At 40.2% G+C, this 19,195-nt stretch overlaps 1 protein-coding gene across 3 annotated transcripts in view; it reads right to left on the bottom strand.

Annotated features, from left to right (window-relative positions):
- Window positions 1–13,148, bottom strand: part of RIC8B (RIC8 guanine nucleotide exchange factor B) — a 119,213-nt gene extending 106,065 nt beyond the window's left edge. For 2 of the 3 annotated variants that reach the window (XM_029205162.1, XM_029205163.1), the window contains exons 1-2: window positions 12,751–13,148; window positions 5,174–5,221 (exon numbers count right to left, since the gene is read on the bottom strand). In XM_029205162.1, coding sequence (XP_029060995.1) covers window positions 5,174–5,221; window positions 12,751–12,834 — 132 coding nt within the window. In that variant the 5' untranslated portion in view covers window positions 12,835–13,148. The remainder of the gene's footprint in view (window positions 1–5,173; window positions 5,222–12,750) is intronic. The other variant, XM_029205164.1, reaches the window with a different exon arrangement.
- Window positions 13,149–19,195: the final 6,047 nt, after the last annotated feature.

Raw genomic sequence — 19,195 nt, 5'->3', positions numbered from 1 at the left:
GTCCTGAATAAGTGTTCCTTTATTGACTGCATGCTCTTAGGACTATTTCCAGAGACTTTAAATGGCTGTTTCTTTAAAAATAACCAGTTTCATTGGGGAGCAGGTCCATAAAGCTCTCACACTGTCATGGCTGGAAGCAGAACTTCTTGATGAGTTTTCTATATGAGAAAAAGGATCCGAAACTCTAAAATGTAAATCAGAGATACTACTCTTAACATTCCCAGGCAGAAATCCTAAAAAGTGATCCATACAGAGATCATGTATGGACTGCCACATCTATGGCTTACTAAATCAGAAGGGCTGTTCTGTTTTCTTCCCACATTTAGTCCTTCAATACCTTGGCAAAACATCTAAAATAAAAAATGGAGTCTGAAATGAAGTTTAAATTGTTTCATTTTTGAACTACTGTGAGGCATTCATCCTGGCCTATGATGTAATTCAGCCTTCTAGTCAAGTTTTATGCCAGATCCAGCTGGACAGAAACTTTAAAAAGTAAAAGTTTTAGAACGCTTTTGGTAGTGTGTGTGTTTGTGTGTTTTAAAGAAATCAAGATGTTAAAAAGGATTATCTTTTAAAGTTATTGGTTTCTAAATGAGAATTGTACTTGCATCATATATCAAAGTATTCCCTAAGGTGAAGATATCAAATAAAATTTGAGTCAAATTTGCAAGACACACAAAGCTCATTTTGTTTTAGTGAAAACTGGAGTTTAACAATTTCAAATAACTAAACTAAGTGTAAAAGGCTTTCAGAACAAGCATCCATGCCTCAAGCTATTCCTAAGCATGGATTCACAGTATAGGATTGATGGTTCTATCTTGGCACATTTTCCTTGGGGGACTCTAATATGGAAAATTACCCGTTCATTTTCTATAGTCCACAATGGCAACCCTCAGTATGCATCCATAGCTGAGAAAGCACCAAACCAAACACCATAGGAAAGTAGCCAACTTAGGAACTAAGGCCTAACGCAGGACCTGGCACACAGGAATTACTGAAAAAATATTTGTGGACTACAGAGATCTCTACTAATATGCCAAGTACATCCAACTTTGGGGAAAAAGAGTAAAAAGAAGAAATATTTCAAATGGTAGAATGGACTTTTGTGTTCAAATAAATTTATTTCACTCCATAAACTGGCTCCACAAGTGATACTACCTCCAAACCTAGTAACATTTTTATGTTCCCCCAAAAGGAATGTGTAAGATAATCACAAAGGCCCAATTTTAAAGAAAATAAATGATTAAAAAGTATATTGGTCTTTGCTTATGCCCCCAATCACACTACTATAAAAGAATATATTATCACATATAATATGTAATTATCATATTCTTATATCATTATCATTTACTATAACAGAAAAGTTCAAAATACAGAAAAGAGAAATTAAAATATCATCCACAGTAATAATGCTAAGCCACTGTTTTAGTGAATTTCCTTGTAGACAATCTTCTTTGCATAGTTTTTATTAGTTTTACATGGTTGTGATCATTCTGTATGAATACTTTTGTATTCTGCTTTTTCAGTAAATAACATTATGAAATGTGCTTGAGATTCTGCTCTCTAGTTAAGAGAATATCAAACTCAAAACCAAACCGTATGTACAAGTTATAGGAATTCTGGCCTCCACTCAAGCTCCAAGTCCCCTTTATTCATTTAACAGGTGTTTACTGTAGGTGCCTATTTTGTGCCACATGCAGTGCTGGGGACTGAAAATACAAAGAAAAGTAAGCCAGAATTTTCATCCTCAAAGAGTTCTCAACTCAGTAATTACTCTCTGCCTTCACAGAAGTATGAGCTTACCTATGTGAGTTTGAAGTTAATGAAATAAAAGCTTGAAATTTATTTTTAACTTCACTCTTTTGAGGAAAATTACTAAATACATAAAGGTTTATCTCAGACAACAAGTGAAGTTTTCTGCATTTAATATGGTTGTATTCTTATCTTACAGGTGAAAGAGCTGCAATTCTTTTAATCATTTTATGACAGTATTTTTCAACATTTATTGCAATTAGTTCTCTTTATTGGCCTTGAGATCAGTTGTATTTTAGAAACCAATATAAGAGCTTTCATTTCCTCAAGCTGTAAATTTTCAGATTATTCATCATACCTCCCTCCATCCTACATATTTGCATGGTATATGTGTTTATGTGCTGGTAGATAATCACAGCCACCAACTGAGGTAGAGAAGATGTAAAGCAAACGCTTCAATAAGCACAGGTGCTTATACCCAAATATATCATGAGCCACACGCACCTGGAACTATTTGCATTCTATGCACAAACATTAGCAATTGTATCTGACTTTACTTCTCCGGAAAAATTTAAGCATTCCTAGTTGGTAATTTCCTTTGATATTTTCCAGTTTAAGTCTAGTTGCCTAAATGGTGTCTCAAGGTATGAAATAAGAGATAAAACAAGGTACTGAGTCATAATTTCAAACCATCTGAGATATACCTCAAGTGGTAATGGGAGCCATGGAGCACTGAGCAGTGAAGGAGCTGCACACAATAGCCAGAAAACCTGTTCTCTATTTGAGGCTCCACCACTTACGAGTGATATGAGTGTTAACAAGTTGTCATTAACATAAGCCTCAGTTTTCTTATCCATAAAACTGGGATGGTGATATTCTCACCATACTTACAACATTACTGTATTACTAATGAAAAGCAAATCTTTCTAAAAATGCAAAATGCTACGCGTTAGGACTTAGGTCTAAGGATCATTACCTTATAACCAATTCCTACAAAGTTCGTATAATCAAGTTTTATTTTTTGAAAGGCTCTATTTCCTTACATTTACTTATAGGTTGCCACAAGGTTTTACATAAGAGAGGTGTGTTTTTCAGAGCAACAGCACCTGTAGTTTATTGAAAGGGGCGCTGCTGTTACCAAGGAGCTGCTGGTAGAAGGCTCCAGAGACATGTTTAGGAAAGAAAAAGAGAACTAGGGCAGCAAAACAAACTGGATGGTAATTTGAGTTCCTCTTATTTTAAGATTGGGTTTAATGTTGGAGACATGCCTACTATTCCATGCCTCTCTACACTGGGAACTTAAAAGGCTGTTAGGATGTAGAGCCTTTAGAGAAGTCCAATAATTTTGATTTCAAAGTCTTTTTAGGGACTTAGGCATGAAGAGTCTCTAATGGTTTTAACCCTTGGAGACTGAAATAGTTTTGTTTGCCAATGTTTTTCCATTAATGAAGATTACCTAGCTAGGTCCCTAATGACATTTGTTTATATCAGACCTCCCAGGAAGCAGCAATCTACACGTAATACTGAAAGTAACACTAGTACAGTAGTTACTGTCACCAAAGATTTAAAAGGCAGTAAAATACTTGGAAAATGTTAGGTTTTGCTATTATCCTACAGGAAACAAACATGCTTTATTAATAACTGTGTGGGAAATTTTTTTCCCCTTAACTGAAAGTCATATGGCGTGGGGGGTATCTCTGTCTTCATGCACTTATTTTGACCAGTAAAAGCACTACCAAAGATTCTAGTGTCAGATTTACAAGGCACCACAGAATCTATATAGTACGGATCCTCCCAACTAAACCAAATAGCAGCTGCCTTCCTAGCCTGAATACCTATCATGAGTATATTAAAAACATGTTCTTTTTAACACCTTGTTTCTTTTTTCTTTTCATGTAACTATCTCTCCCATTAGCACATAACAGTCTTTCTCCTTCTCCCTCTTCCTCCCTCTTTACCACAGCACAATATTCCATTATGCAAATGTATGCAAGTTTCTGCAAATATTCCCTAATTGCTGGAGGCTTTATTGTTTCCAATCGTCTGCTACTATGTACAATGCTTCAGTGAATAACTTTGTTTACTTTATTTCAATCTGTCCACAGAATAGATCTAAAAGTGACACTGCCTGGTCAAAGGGCAAAACACATCTGTAATTTTGGTACATACTGCCAGTATATGCAAAGGTAGGAAGTAGGAAACAGAAGGGATGGGGATGTGTATGTAACTGGAAATATTTCATATTGCTAGAGCATAAATTACAAGGGAGAGAAGCAACCAATAGGCTGCAAAAAGTAGGCAAACTTCAGATCACTGAGCATCTAGGTCATGTTAAGAAGCTTGAACTTTATTCTATAGACAAACAAAGTTACTCAAGGGGGCATCACACAGTCAGATTGTTGTTACAGAATTATGGACAATGGACTGAAAGGACATATAACTGGGAAAAGCAGGGATAGTTAGGAAACTGGTACAGTAATCCAGATGAAGGACTGAACTAGGGCCGGGGTTAAGGAGAGAATGTACTGAGAAATCTTAAGAGGCAAAGTGAGCAGGATGTAGACAGTAAATATGGGGGTGGAGGTGAATAGAGGGATGATTTCAAGGTATGATCAAATCACTACCAGCAAAGCACCGGATTCAAGCTATTTCTCTAGCAGCAACAATACGTTTACACAGATTCAGTCATTCTCTTACCTGGTCTTAGCATTTGTGAGGCCAGGGATAGCAGTATAGGGCCCAGCAAACAGACAGGCAGAACTGGTGAGCTTCTCCTTGAGCATCATGCTCTAATCAACTAAGTAAAGCAACCACGGGCGACCCCAACAGACCAACATGACATTTCATAGCTCTATCTCTGATGCACCCTCTCATAATAACTCCTCTATTCCTAAGCCTCTTGACCCCATTTTCCTCTTTGCCCATGAAGTCAGTGACCAAGACAACTGCTGACAACATAAATAACTGCCAGTGCAGGGAACAGTATGTGGTTGAGGGGCAGCTGCATGAATAGCTGTTTTTCCACAACTTAACCCAAAGCCAAGCTTTACTATAAACCCAATATTACAATATTAGCAATGCATTTTTGGCAGCCTGCAGTCCTGCCACCAAACAAAGTTAATCGCTGGAGATGAGAAGATATGGATGGGAGTCCCCTCTGAACCCTTCCCATTCCCCTGATTTATGCAAATGTAATGGTCCTATGGGGATGGAGCAGGAGGGTGTTATGTGTAATCCATACTAAACCTGGCACTTGTCTTTATTCTCAGAGTTTCTAAAAACCAAACTGAAGGGAAACTGAAAAGTAAACTATCAGATGAAATCAAGTCCACTGTTTATCAAGTCCGTGAATGAAATACATACACATACAGACACACACACACACACACACACACACACACAGAGTAACACCAAGGCTTACCTTTCTTTTATCTTCATCTGTTGATTCAAATTTGAAAGTAGCCCTATGCTGAAGAGAGAAAAAAGGGAAACAGTGTCATTTTAAATACACAGATTTTTGATTTTGCTATGTTTAAAAATACCTAATGTCTATAAAAAAGTTGTTTTCCCATATCATGTCTCAAAGTTCTTATTAAAGTAAGAGAGGCATGTAAGCAAATAATTGTAAAGCAGTACAAAAGACTAAAGCAAAAAGATATACAGAAGAGACATAGTACTGAGCCACTAACTACCGAGGGAAATCTGGAATTCTTTGCATATAGTACAGAACATTTGAGCTGGACCTTGAGGGATGAATAGGAGTTTGCCAGGCAAATGGAAAGCATTCTAGGGATGGAAACAAAGGCTCATCTGTGAAGTGGTATGATGTATTTGTAAAATAAGCAGCTCTGTCAGAGAGAAACACAGGACACATGTTAGGGGATGAGAGGAGTGGAGAAAGATGAGAATGGGAAAGTAGACCGGACAGAGGTTTGGAAGGATCTTCCAATGTTGCTGAGGAGTTTGTACTTTCTTTATCATATGCAATAAGAAATCACCAGAGAATTGTAGATAGGGAAGAAATTGATAGACTGGCATTTCATAAAAGTAATTCTGTAAGAATGAGGGTTTAAATCATGGCTCCACCACTTATTAGTTAAGCAAGTAACAAATTATAACTGTATTTCCCATGTGAAAAGAGGGGGTACCTAGTTCACAAAGCTGCCATGAGGGTTAAAACAGCTACGACATATAATGTACCATCTCAGTGCCTGGAAGATAGTAAACACTCAGTAACTATTAGGATGATAATAATGATGATGCCAATGATATTGAGGAAAAATATTTGAAAGAAAAGAATGTCATGGCTCTCCTGAAATGACTGGCAACACTATATTTTCCACTCTGTAGCTGAAACAGAGAATGGAGTAAGTTGAGCTGTCCACTGCCAGAGAGTGATGGTACCCAAAAAATAGAGCATAAAGTTCCTCAATCTCTTCTCAAGTTTTATTCAAGAGAACCAAGTGCTCTTATGGATCCTAAGTTTTCATTTAAAAAAATCTTTACTGAACATCTCTCTCTGCCTTTCCTTTGTATTTCTCATTGGCAACATGGCAACCCACCAGGAGTTAAACACAGTAAGTACTAAAGATATCATCATTACAGGTGGCTCTGCATTGACAGCTTCGCAGAAGAAGCAATTTTTGAAATTAAATGAGATGGAGAAATATTGACAGAGAACCAGTTCTGAAAGTATGAAATGGTCAGAGGGAAGACTTAGAGGTAATAGAGAAGGGCCATTTGAGGAAACCTAAGAGAAGCTGCCTCACATACCGTTTGCAAAACAATTAAAATGGATGTCAGGTGGTAAGGCCTTGGATTTAAAAATTTATACCTGAATTGGCATATAGGTGACAGGCAACCAGGGGAAGACTCTGAAGGAGGTGTGAACTCATTCTGGAAGAATATTTTGGGTGGTAGTTTACAGGCCAGATCAAAGAAGAGCAAGACTGAGGATATAAAGCCCTCTGAGAAATGGGCATCAATAATCCAGGAGTGATATTGCTGGAGGCAGTACAAATTGACACCAACTTCAAAAATGAAAGTGATTTGGCAGCACCTAATAGAAACCATAAAAATATTCACAGCCTTTAACCCAGAACTTTTACTGCTAGAAATTTATCCTAATGAGATCATCCAGGGGAGAGAAAAATTATATATGTAATCATATTCACTGCAGTGTTATCGAGTATTATGGAAGAAAAAAAAGAGACAACCTGAATATCCAACAATAGGAGACTGATGAAATAAATCACTGTCCATTCATCTGAGAGAGTATTATACTGCCATTTTTTTAAAAATATGGCTAGGGCTTCCCTGGTGGCGCAGTGGTTGAGAGTCCGCCTGCCGATGCAGGGGACACGGGTTCGTGCCCCGGTCCAGGAAGATCACACATGCCGCGGAGCGGCTGGGCCCGTGAGCCATGGCCGCTGAGCCTGCGCGTCCGGAGCCTGTGCTCCGCAACGGGAGAAGCCACAACAGTGAGAGGCCCACGTACCGCAAAAAAAAAAAAAAAATGGTTAAAAAGTTCTATAACAACATGAAAAATTATTTATGATGGCAGTAAGTGGAAAAATAGTAAAACATCAAACTGTATGTCTATGATGACAGTACCTACATAAATGTATGGATGATTTCAAACAAAGGCTTGAGTGTTAAAATGCAAAAATAAAAACAACTATATAGGGTTGGTGGAATTGCTGGTGATTCCTTTGACAAAACTCATTGTTGGTATATTATTTTTACAATTAAAAGAAAAATTTTATATAAAAGGTAAATAGACTAATGAATGAGCAAGGAAAGAAAGAAAAGAAGAAAAGGAAGAAACAACAAAGACTATAACTTAGGAATCTACAGGCCCAAGGTTTAGTAAAAACTAACATTGAATAAAAGATCAAGAATTATTAGATTGTATGGTTATAAACTGAAGCTTAGTAAAGGTTCACTACAAATGAAAACACATAATTGCACTTAGAAACAAGAAACTTAATTTTTGCCATTATATGTGAAATATTAATTCCACACATTATCTGGAATAAATGTACCTAGTTGCCAATGTAATAGTTCTCCTAAACTTTTTTTTTTTTTTTGCGTTTATGGTAAGGGAACAGAAAAAGAAATCGTCTTTTGGAAAGCCCCTTGTTAAGTTATAAAAATATCTTTTAAAAGGTTTCTACATAGAATTAAATCTCTCAAGGTGATAATTTAGAATAGTATCAAGGACTAATTTTTATTTTTCTTTTTAAATGCAAGGCTGATCCTGTTACAAAATCGCAACATTTAAAAAAAAAAAAAGAAATAAAGGAAGGAAGGAAAGCAAGCTTTCAAAAGCCCTAAATAACATGAGGGCTTAATTTAATTAGCAAATATACTGGTATTGTGAGGCAGTACAAATTGAATTTAGAATATGCCAATCCATTCAGAAGCAACCTCAAAGTGTAAAACAAAAAGTCCTCTTACATAGTCCAGGATATTTATATATCCTATTCAAATGTGGAGGCTGTACTTCTAGAACTGTCCCAATATTAGGTCCCTATCAATCAGGTTCTTCTAGCACATAAATAAAGACCTCACTGCTATCAGTGTTGTTTTCCTCTCTTATGAGGACTACTCTCAGAGACCTACATGCCTGTCTGTATCTTAAATAACTTTTACCTTTCATTTGGCCATAAACTCACCACACTTCCATAATGGAATCCTACTGGAGCTTGCTAAGGGGTAATCATATGTCTAGGTGGCCTCTATGGCCACCAAGCCACCTCTCTGGTTATCAACATAGTTGATGATGATGCTAGGCCTCAGTTTCTTCTCCTATTAATTGAGAGTGTTGGACCCAATTATCTTTGAGGTTCCTTCTTGTCTAAATACCCTGGATTCAAGGAACTAAGACACTACTATGCACCCTCAAGGCTCTTGATCACTGTTTGTTGTTGATAATCATAATGATGCCAACCAATCTCTCTACTAAATCTGTTAGCAGAACAAGCCCTAGGGGAGGAGAAGAAGCTTGGACAGCCTAGACTAGAGCAATATATACTTCCCACAATAATAGCTCATTCTATTACTGGAGTGGGGTGACTGCGACCCAACAGTAGCCAAAGGAAATAGTCCTGAAAACCCTTTCTCTTCTGTGCTCAATAACACAGAATAGACAGTGGAAAGCCAACAGGGCCTTGCAAAAAGAGCCCTGGATATTGAATCGAAGACTAGGTCGGCCACTTCTAGCTATGTGCCCTAAGGCCTGTAGACAGTTACTTTGTCTTTCTGAACCTCAATTTCCTAGTCCCGAAAAAAAGGGAGAATACTTCAGTCACCCTCATAAGTTTTAATATGTGATGACATGTGAAAGCACGTAGGATAATACATAGTACATAGCAGGCACTCAATAAATGCTATTAGATGAACTGAAAGTGAAAAAGAACAACCACTCTTCCTATCTTTAAAAAATACTTTCCTATGCTGAGTCAACTTGCATTATGCCCTTGAGAAACAGACAAGTTTCATTTTTTTCTAGGATAGATAGATCTTCCTTCTCCCCAAGACAAGAAGGGTCAGTAAATGAAGGAAGAAATCTTGAAAATTAGAATCTCCTTAACACAGTAGACATTAGATGTTACCTGGAGCCAGACGGGTAAATGTTACTTTAAACATGGTACAAGGTATTTTGCTAACCATTAAAAAGTGCACGGGTCAAGGAAAAAGAGAAAGAATGGAGTATATTCTCTAATTTTTTTTTTATCAGGCTATGTCAACTCCATGCCACATGCTTAATTCCTGACTTTTTTTTGTTCAAAACTAACAGTTATGGGTTTTTCTTCAGTGCCAGGCACTGTTCTAAATGATTTACACATATAAGTGATTTAATCCTGACAACAAACCTATGATGTGGGTACTATTATTATCTCTGTTTGGCAGATGAGGAAACTGAGACACAGCAAAGTTAAGTACCTTGCTCTATGCCACGCGGATGGTAAGCCGGGGATCAGAGTTCAGGCAGTCTGGCTCCAGAACCCGTGCTCTTGCCGCAGGACCTCTTGAGCACCTTGACCATTAGTGAATGCCTCCTACATGCATTATGCACAGCGTTCAGCATTATACTTCACTTAATTCAGGTCTCATAATAACTTAGGTGATAGAACCCTATGTTACAGGTAAGGAAACTGGGACTCAGCCTTAAAATAACTTGTCCATAGTCATGACACTAATAAATGGCAGATCTGAACCAAGATTTATCTGACTCCAAATTCCACCTTCTTTCCATTACACTTGCTGCCTTCTTTTGAGAACGACAAACCAATCATTCTCTCTCTACATCATTCATTTCCCTTCTTGGTTAGACTCCTCAATGCCCCATAATCACTTCACTCTTAAACATTTCCCAAATCCATGCTTCCAGATAAGGAAAATGAGGCACATGGTAATAACCAGGTGCTTTTTCAGGGTTTCAGACTCCATTTCCCATAGAGCAGGGCAATTTAATTCCACCTCCCCATTCTTACTGCCAGACCACTGCAATCATGCTTCCCCTTCTTCTTCATCTGCCTCTAGTGTCTCCTGCCTTGAGGGGCAATGCCCCACTGCCAACATAAAACTCAGCTATTTTCTTTGTACTCTGGACCTACTATAATCAGCATTAAACATGAGAGCTCTTCTCTGAAGGAGCTGGTCGCGCCGGTCCACGTCAAGACACAGCATTCTCAAGCGTGGTCCCCAAAATACCACCCCAGATGATACACACTGGGCATTACAACTTTAAAGCCATTCCCAATGTGAAAGGAGAGCTGGGGATGTCCAGAACTTAAGCTCTGACAGCACTTGGCCAGGAGTGGTAAATGGAAACCAACCTGGAGGGAGATCAAGGAGAGGAAGAGATAAACTGGAGGAAGCAAATCTGGAGTTCTAATTAGTTTAGCCATGAAGGGAAGGAGAAAATAATGAAGGAGGAGATAAGATCCAGTTCGAGGTTTTTTCCTCCTCCCTTCTGCATAGAAGAAAGTTCCTATTTATCGCTGGATACCTGGGATATAATAAGTGCTAAATAAACACTACTTGATTCAACACAATGGCCAAGTTTTCTGTTGTATTTCTTTCTTTTGAAAATCAGTTTGTAGCTGCCTCAAATCTTTTTTGGAAGGCAATTATAAATCAAGTTGAATGAATATACAGTCGGGCCTCCATATCTGCAGGTTCCACAACCGTGAATTCAAACCAACCATGGATCAAAAATATTTGGAAAAAAAATTGGAAAGTTCCAAAAAGCAAAACTTGAATTAACTGGCAACCAGCTACAAAGTATTTTCATTGTATTTACAACTATTTACATAGCATTTACATTGTATTATTAGTAATCCAGAGATGATTTAAACTATAAGGGAGGATGTGTGTAGGTTATATGCAAGTATTATGCCATTTTATATAAGGGACTTAAGCATCCATGGATTTTGGTATCCATGGGGGAGGTATAGGGTCCTGGAACCAATCCCCTGCAGATACCAAGGGATGACTGTAATCTCCACAATATGTACATCTGTGCATTAAATTAATTTCTCCTAAATTACGCAGATACACAACAGTAAAGCGTATCAGAAAGTGAGGAAGCTAAGATATGAATAGAACTGAATCCATGCATCCTCCCAAAGAAACCAGCATGGTACTCTAAAAGAGCAGTCAGAAAACCCAGATTCAAATCTCAGCCCCATCTCTCAATGACTCTGTGGACTTGAGGTGACATCATCCTAAATTTTATCGTTTGTGAAATGGGAATACCACCACTTTCCTCATAGGATTGTTGGGAAGACTAAATGGGAGTGAAGGTGCCTTATTTTTTTTATCTTCTCCACACGGAACAGAAATGGCATACTGGCAGCTCAACAATACAAAGTGTATGGAAGTGCAGTGGTGGGCACACAGCAAACACAGAAACACAGAAAGGGAAATTATGAATGGAGGCAAATTTAAGGAAGAAAGATGTTATATCTAGGGTGTGACATGGTGTTGGGTGTGTTTTCACAGAAGTCAGTTATTTCTATAAAGTGGTCTTCTAAATGGAAGAATAAAGGTGTGGTATGTTACCTTGAAAAGTGAGCATATAAAACTCCTGGAAGGTAAAGTAATGGAGAGCTAACGGGTCTTGCTTGAAGAGACATTCAGAGAAGTGACTGGGATATATAAGATACCTTTTTCCTGCAGAGTTGTAAAGTGGAAAGAATAATACCTAGGTTGGAATCCCAGCTCAGAAGTATGACCTTGGGCGAGTTACTTAACCGATCTAGAATCTCAATTGCAAAATGCAGATAAAACCTCACAGGATTGCTCTCAAGATTGAAGGAGATAATGGATGGGAAAGCTGTTAATGTGATACAAACAACAGGTATTATTAGGAGTTAGTCTGCCCCCAGTTACAACATAGTATGTCCATGACCTTGGCGTGATTTCAGTTCCTAGTGCCTCGGTTTTCTCATCTATAAAATGGGGAGGATGATGCTATCTACCCTGTAAACTCTCTGAGAATCAAGTTGGACCATATATATAAGACATCACGCATTGAAAACTGTACAGGCCTGTACGTATATAAGGAACTGCCATCGTGGCCGATACGTTTTATGCATGTCAAGGCCCGTGTTTATACACAGAAACACGTTATTTTTAAGCTATGCAGGTGAGGAGGACTCGCGTGCATTTATGCATCCATGAGAGGGGCACAGACGCACGCTCACGGATTCCGGGGGTGTGACTTGCACGCTTGGGAAGGGGACCGTGGGACACACTGCTGGGCCGGAATCAGAGGGGTGGGCGCTAGGGTGGGGGCAGGGGGTGGGGATACAGGATGCACGGATGGAAAAGGCTGGGGGCACAAACACGCATGCCCAAGCCGGAAACGCTTTCAGGGGAGAGCAATGCGCATCCCCGGAATGAGGGGGGTTGGGAGGGATGCGATGTGCAAGCCCGGGGGGCGGCCCAAGGGTGCTATACCGCACGCCCGGGGCCAGGGCTCTTTACCTTATCGCTGTAATCCCTCAGGACCCGCTCGATAGACCCCGCCTCGCCGGCCCGGACGATGTAGAGGGCGCGCTCCTCATCCATGGCCGCAGGTGCGGGGGAGCCGCGGCCGCTCTGCGCGCCCAAGCCGCTGCCTCCAGGTAAACGCCTCGCGCCCCCACTCGCTCGCTCGCTTCTTCCCAGCTTCCTTCCTTCCTTCCTTCCCTCCCTCCCTCTGCCTCCAACCCGCCAGCCTCCGCCCGGACAGGCCCGACGTCACCGCCCCTCAACTTTCACCCCGCGACGTCACCGGTCCCCCAGCAACCGGCGCCTCGCGGCCACCCCCGACAAGGCCCAGGACTCGGTAGAGGCCTGGCGAACGGCCTGAGGGGGGAGTCAGGCCCGAGGCCCTGCTAGCTCTCCTGCCTCTCCCTCCCTCGGAGGAGAGTCCAGCCTCTTAAGTGTGCTTTCACAGACAGAACTGTTCTCTCCTGACCCTCCTCTATGAATCATTCTCCTCAGCTGACGAGAGCGACCCGGCTCTTCCCCGCCCCTCTAAGAGCCAGCAGCTAAATGGACTACAATTCCCTGTGTGCAATGGGGTCATTCCACTCTTCCATCTAACTTACCGGAGTGCCGAATGGCATGTCGGGATTAGTAGTCATCCAGCGGGAAAGACTTCCCTCCAAAGGCATGCTGGGAAGTGTGGTCCTGCGAAGGCCGGAAACCGGAGTCCGGCGGCCGCCTGAGGCTAGCGGCCCAGAGACCGTTAGGGGGAGGGCCTAAGCGTCGGCTCTGCCTCCTTTTTGTTCCTTACGGAGCTGACCGTGCTGCTCGAGCCTTTGCCGGTTGGACTGGTTGACAGCCGCGGAGACTGGCACCCTTTGGTGGGAACTGTCATGCACCGGTTTAATTCCCTCTTTTCTCGTTTAGCGGTTTCGGTCTCTTTGAAATTCTTTCCTTCCTTCCTTGTTTGCGGTCATGCTATGTATTCAGCTACAATAATGTGGGAAATTGCAGGCAGTTCTCGGATAAATACGGGACTCGGCGGTTTTTTGCCTTAATAATAATAGCCGCCTTGTATCGCGTGCCGCCGGGACTGCAGACTCAGAGGTGATTTCTCACGACACTTGAGATTTTTGTGGAACCGTAGGAACCCGAATAGATTAAGTAATTTGTCCTAAGTCACATAGCCAGTAAATGGGGAATTCGAGATTTGTATCAGCGTCTTTCCCCAAAGGCAGCTGCTCTACAACCGCCGGTAAATGTGATAATACGGATATACTAGTAATGGTAGTGATGGTGGTGATGATGGAGGCTCACATTTGATCAGTGTTCGCTACATGCAGACATTCTGTTACATACTTTACCTGTGTTATCTCAGTCAGTTTCTCACAAATTAAGTCAACAAATATTTGAGCATCTATGCTGTGCCAGGCACTGTTCAATACCGTTCAATACTGTTCAGTATGTTTACAGTGGACTCAAAATGAAGCCCCTGCTGTTGTGGAGCTTCCATTTTAGTGCTTAACCCTATGAGGGAGGTACTATTCTCATTTTAATATGAGGAAACTGAGTATTGGAGAGGTTAATAGATTACCGAGGTTGCAGAATTTGGAAACTGAATTTGAACTTGCAACCTATCTATGCTCTTTCTGCTCTCCCAAGCTATTTGCTAGAGAGTAGATGAATTCAAGTAACTTTCAGTTTTCCATTCCAAGCAGCCTTTACCAGAATCATCTTTCATGCCAACCCTGTTCGCCTCTCCCTCTTGAGCTGTGCTACAGAGGAATTAGAGGGGTTCTTTTTCTATGTGTCAGACATTGTGCTAGGCTCTGAGAACTTAGAAATAAAAACAAGTATGCAATCTGAGCTCATGGAGCTTTTGGTCTTTCTGTGGATTAGACTTTTCACACAGCAAACCTTTATTGAGCATATTTGTTGAGCCAGGTATTGGGGTAAGTGCTGTGTCCATAATAAAGTCAGAAAGATTTTAATCTATCTCTTTACAAAGCACGTTCATGGAAAGGTCACGGTGTTAGTAAGCTGTATTCCTTAGGTAATAGTAATATCTTCCAGTTATTTTTTTAATCATTTACAAAACATTTTAATATACACCATCTCAGTGGATCATTGAGGAAGGTATTGTTCCCATTTACATATAGGAAATCAGGCTCAGATTAGTTAAATTACACCAACTGGGACTCACACTGAGAGCTGTAACGTAAAATATTCGGGTGCTTACTCTCTGTCCAGTACTGTACTACGTGCTTTTTGGGTAACCATGTATTTATTTTTGGAGCAAGGGCTCCTGCGCAGGATACTAACAAGCATAAAGTATCTGAGTAGAGGTTTCTTTTAAAGAGGGTCTTATACACATATGTTTGAAATGCCTGTTTACCAGAAATAGGCTATGTTTTTAGGCTCCAACCCTGTACTTCCAAAAAGAGATTTTAAAAATGTGAAACCACATGAATTAATGGCTTGGGAAATTGTACTTTAGTAAATCTTAATTAAGCACCAATATTCTGATTTTATAAATCAAAAGGATCTTTGACTCTAATTCAAGTCATCCTTTGACCACTGACGAGACTCTGGTCCCAGAAAAATTAAATGACTTGTCCAAAATCAATAGTTAAAAGCAGACTCCGGGACTAGAGCCTAGACTAGCTAAATCCTGGGTCACTACATCACTTTACCTCCCTGAATATTTAGTTATGTGATACTTTCAGTGACTAGAGTCTCTGGTCCAGCGGTAACTCCAGTTCCTGTTGATTCTTGTGTGGCTTGGTGCCAAGGAATTAGGATTTAGAGCCTGGGTAATCAAAGCAACAAATATTTATTCACAAGTCACTGCTCTGAGATGTAGTAATATAATTCTGTACATATATATGAATAGTGCTTTACTGTTCTCAAAATATCTCCACGTAGATCATCTGATTTAATCCTTGTAATAGCTGAAAAATGCAAGGTCAGTAGGACAGGCACTATCTTCCTTTTTAGAAAGAAAAGGGAAGTTCAGTGTGTTGATCAGCTTGCTCATAAGCAATAAGTGTGCTAGTAAGTGGTATAGTTAAGGGCTAGAAACACTCTGGGCTCTGATAGCATAAAATGTTATGAACTTATAGGTCAGGGCCAATGAAAAAACCCTGCAAATAGTTACTAGTCATTTATTTTCGACTTTGATATATCCTGCGGTGGCATTTCCTCTGCCGTGACAATGGACTAGTTGGAATGTGCCAAATTGAGGGTCTTAAAGGAGCACCTGGTGCTAACAGCTTTTAGAATCCAAATATTTCACATGTAATACTTTTTATACATTTTCTTTAGAAGAAAGCAGAAATTAAAAAACTAAACAGCTTGGTCTAGTCGCTACAGCTCCAGAACTGGAGTTCAGAGAATTTTGCTAATTCAAGATACAAACTGTCACTCAACAACCACTGCGCCACTATGTGAGGCTACTCTCTCAATCTCTCTTAAGCCATGGTGTCCTCAGTTGTAAAATAAAGGGACTGATCCAGATAGAATCTTGGTTCTCTCTCAGTTCTAAAATTTTGTGATTCTAAGGACAACAACAAAACCACATTTGAACACGTTCATTCTTTAGACAAATCTGTTAATGAGAGTGAGGTTGTACATATCAATGTGTGCAAATCAAAATATCAATATGATACATGCAAATCATTGCTTGGGCATACCTGCAAGGATTCTGATTCAGTTGATCTGTGGTGAGGCCTGGGTATTGGTAGTTTTAAAAGCTTCCCGGCTGATTCAAATGAACAGCCAGGGTTGAGAACCACTGGACTAATATTCTGGTAGAATATCCACCACTAAACTAATTTTTTGCTAGACTACCAAACTTAGGTGCACGTGACTCACTAATTAGTCTTTGAGAAATCAGAAAAATATAGCAAGGTAAAAGTTATCTTAATTTCATTTTCTATCAAGAATGAAGTCTCCCTTTTGTAGCAAAGTTAATTAACATGATTTGTACCTTTAACAAATATTTGGTGCTCATTGGAGCACAGCATTGTCTTAGGTACCATAAAAAAGAAAAACAGTAAAATCAATTGATCCTGTTCTTTGGGGAATATAAAAAACATCCAGGCAATCAGCAAATCGTTTCTACTGATAGGTAGGAACAAATTAAATGTAAATATTATGCAAATCAAAGTAAGATAAACATTGATGGAAGAAGAGTAATCAGAGAAGCCTTCTTGGAGGAGGAGAACTATATAGAGAATAGTACAGAGAGCTTCAAGGGCTAGCAGATAGGGAGAAATGCCAGGAGAGAAGTTCAGGAGGCCAAAACTAATGAAACACTTGTTGAGGAATAATAACCAACTTGGTTGAATTTGAAAGCCAGCAAGGGAGATTTCCTTAGAGGTCAATTGGTCAGCGGGATAAGGAAAAATTAAATCTGAGAGCCATTTTATTATCACTTTTGACTCTATAACCAGCCAATCCAACTTGAGCTTACAACATGTTACAGTCCTAAAGGCTATCTCACAATACCATACGACACAAATAGAACTGGGAGACAGAAAAGGGTCTGTTGCCGACTGGTGTCAAACCCTTGTGCACGTTATTTTAATTTCTCAGGATCTTATTTATAAAATTAGAGTTTAATTAGATGACTTCAGAGCTTTTTTTTTGTAACTCTTAGAAATTTATGACTATTTGATCCAGGCTTTCAGCACCTTTATGAGGTTCCTCCACAGTATTCCCAGTATTCTAATTGCTAAAATTGAGACCATGCTGTTAGTCCTTGGCAAATGTACCTATAGTTGTTCAATACTGATTGACTATCCACAGTGGGGCTCTCAAATTAAGCACACAAAATGGGCGCTGCCCTTTAGGAGTTTTTATTTATCCAAGAGCTGGAATGTGGGTCAGACCTATTTGCATCTCGCTGGCTTGGAATCCCATCCAAACACCTCTTGGGAAAACCCAGCGCTTTGGGTGGCAATGCTGTAATGTGGCGAAAGAAGTTGGACTGGGAATTGGAAAACCTGGTTTTTAGTCCAAACTCACTGTGTGAGTCTCAGAAGCCCATCATTTGTCAAATTCCTTAAAACCCTTCTGGCAACCAGTTTTTTGCATCTCAGAGGAAGACTTGAAAGCCAAAGGACTCTACTTGCCCTCTTTGAGCATTGATTTTCTCAACTGTGATGAACATAATAATATCTACTTTGCAGGATGTCTTTAGGGTTAAAGGAGATGGCTGTCAGAGTGGCCAGCACAGCAGACCTGGCATGGAATAGCCACTCAAATGTTAGCTGAACTGGAATACAAAATGCAACCTCCCTCACAATGATGTTGGAAGATGTGGGGATAAAGGTCATGTTATTCCTATCGATGCACAAATGCTTGAGTTTTGTTGTTGCTGATGTTATTTTTAAGAACAGAAAAGTAATTCCAACACACCGCTTTGATCTTTAAACCTTGAAGTTAATGTCTTTAACACTGACACGCTTTGACTTAAGACAATTTGGGGATAGTGACTGTCATATATGTGTGTATGTAAGTAAGGAGGCTAAAACACTACACACACACACACACACACACACACACACACACACACACACACACCATATCAATGTCTTTGCAATTAAGCTTTTGAGATTCACATGTCAGAGGAAATATATTCTCACAGCCCTTCTTCCCGTCACTTCCTTTTTAGCTCTGTATGCAGTAAAGCATTAATTTACTTACCAACATTTGACTAAACTCTTAAGGTTCAACCCTAGGAGGAGGTGGCAGTGGACAAAGGATTATTGTCATTCATCATCAACACACTTTAGTCTTCCCCTCCAGTTGCCTATGAAGGATTAGCATTTCCCTGAAAGGAGGAGGACAGAATAAATTGCATCTCCCGCCAAAGAACTGCCGGCTCCTTTCAGCTGGGGGCACGTACCGGGAGCTTTTCCCATATTAGTCAGCTCTATCGCAACTTTTGGGCAGTGCCTGCATCTGACTGTCATGGGTTTCAGGGTCAGTCAAAACAGAATTGTAGGGTTGTCGAGGTCAGAGGCCACTGCTGTCAAAGGGTAGTGACCTGAACAGCAAGAGGGAGCCAGCGCCCCCCTCCACCCCCTCCAGTGACTTCATTCTAGTGAATACTTGGCTCATTGCACCTCCCCTGCAGAGCTCTTTTTTGACCTAGTAATAAAAATCCTCCTGTGACCTGGTATTTTTTTTTACATTATTATTTTCTTTTGTTCCTGTTTCTCTATAGAATGACCAAGTCTTGGTCCTTGATAACATATTGGTTTGTATGTACCCTGGGAAGTGATGGAGGGAAAACTGGTCTGCTGTTAACTTACAGTGAGTGGATGCCACCTCAGGTGCAGCTTACAATCTGCCTTCATTTAGCACACAAAACTTTCCCAGAACTTCTGAAACTCTCGTCAACCCCAGCAGATTCTCTTACCACGGCCAAGGTTGATTTAAAAACTGCAAAGCC

This window comes from Monodon monoceros, unplaced genomic scaffold (assembly GCF_005190385.1).
Source record: "Monodon monoceros isolate NGI ecotype Baffin Bay Population unplaced genomic scaffold, NGI_Narwhal_1 Super_Scaffold_6, whole genome shotgun sequence".
Taxonomy (NCBI): Eukaryota; Metazoa; Chordata; class Mammalia; order Artiodactyla; family Monodontidae; genus Monodon; species Monodon monoceros.
The sequence above is the reverse complement of the archived record's forward strand: the minus strand, read 5'-3'. Positions and strand labels throughout refer to the sequence as shown.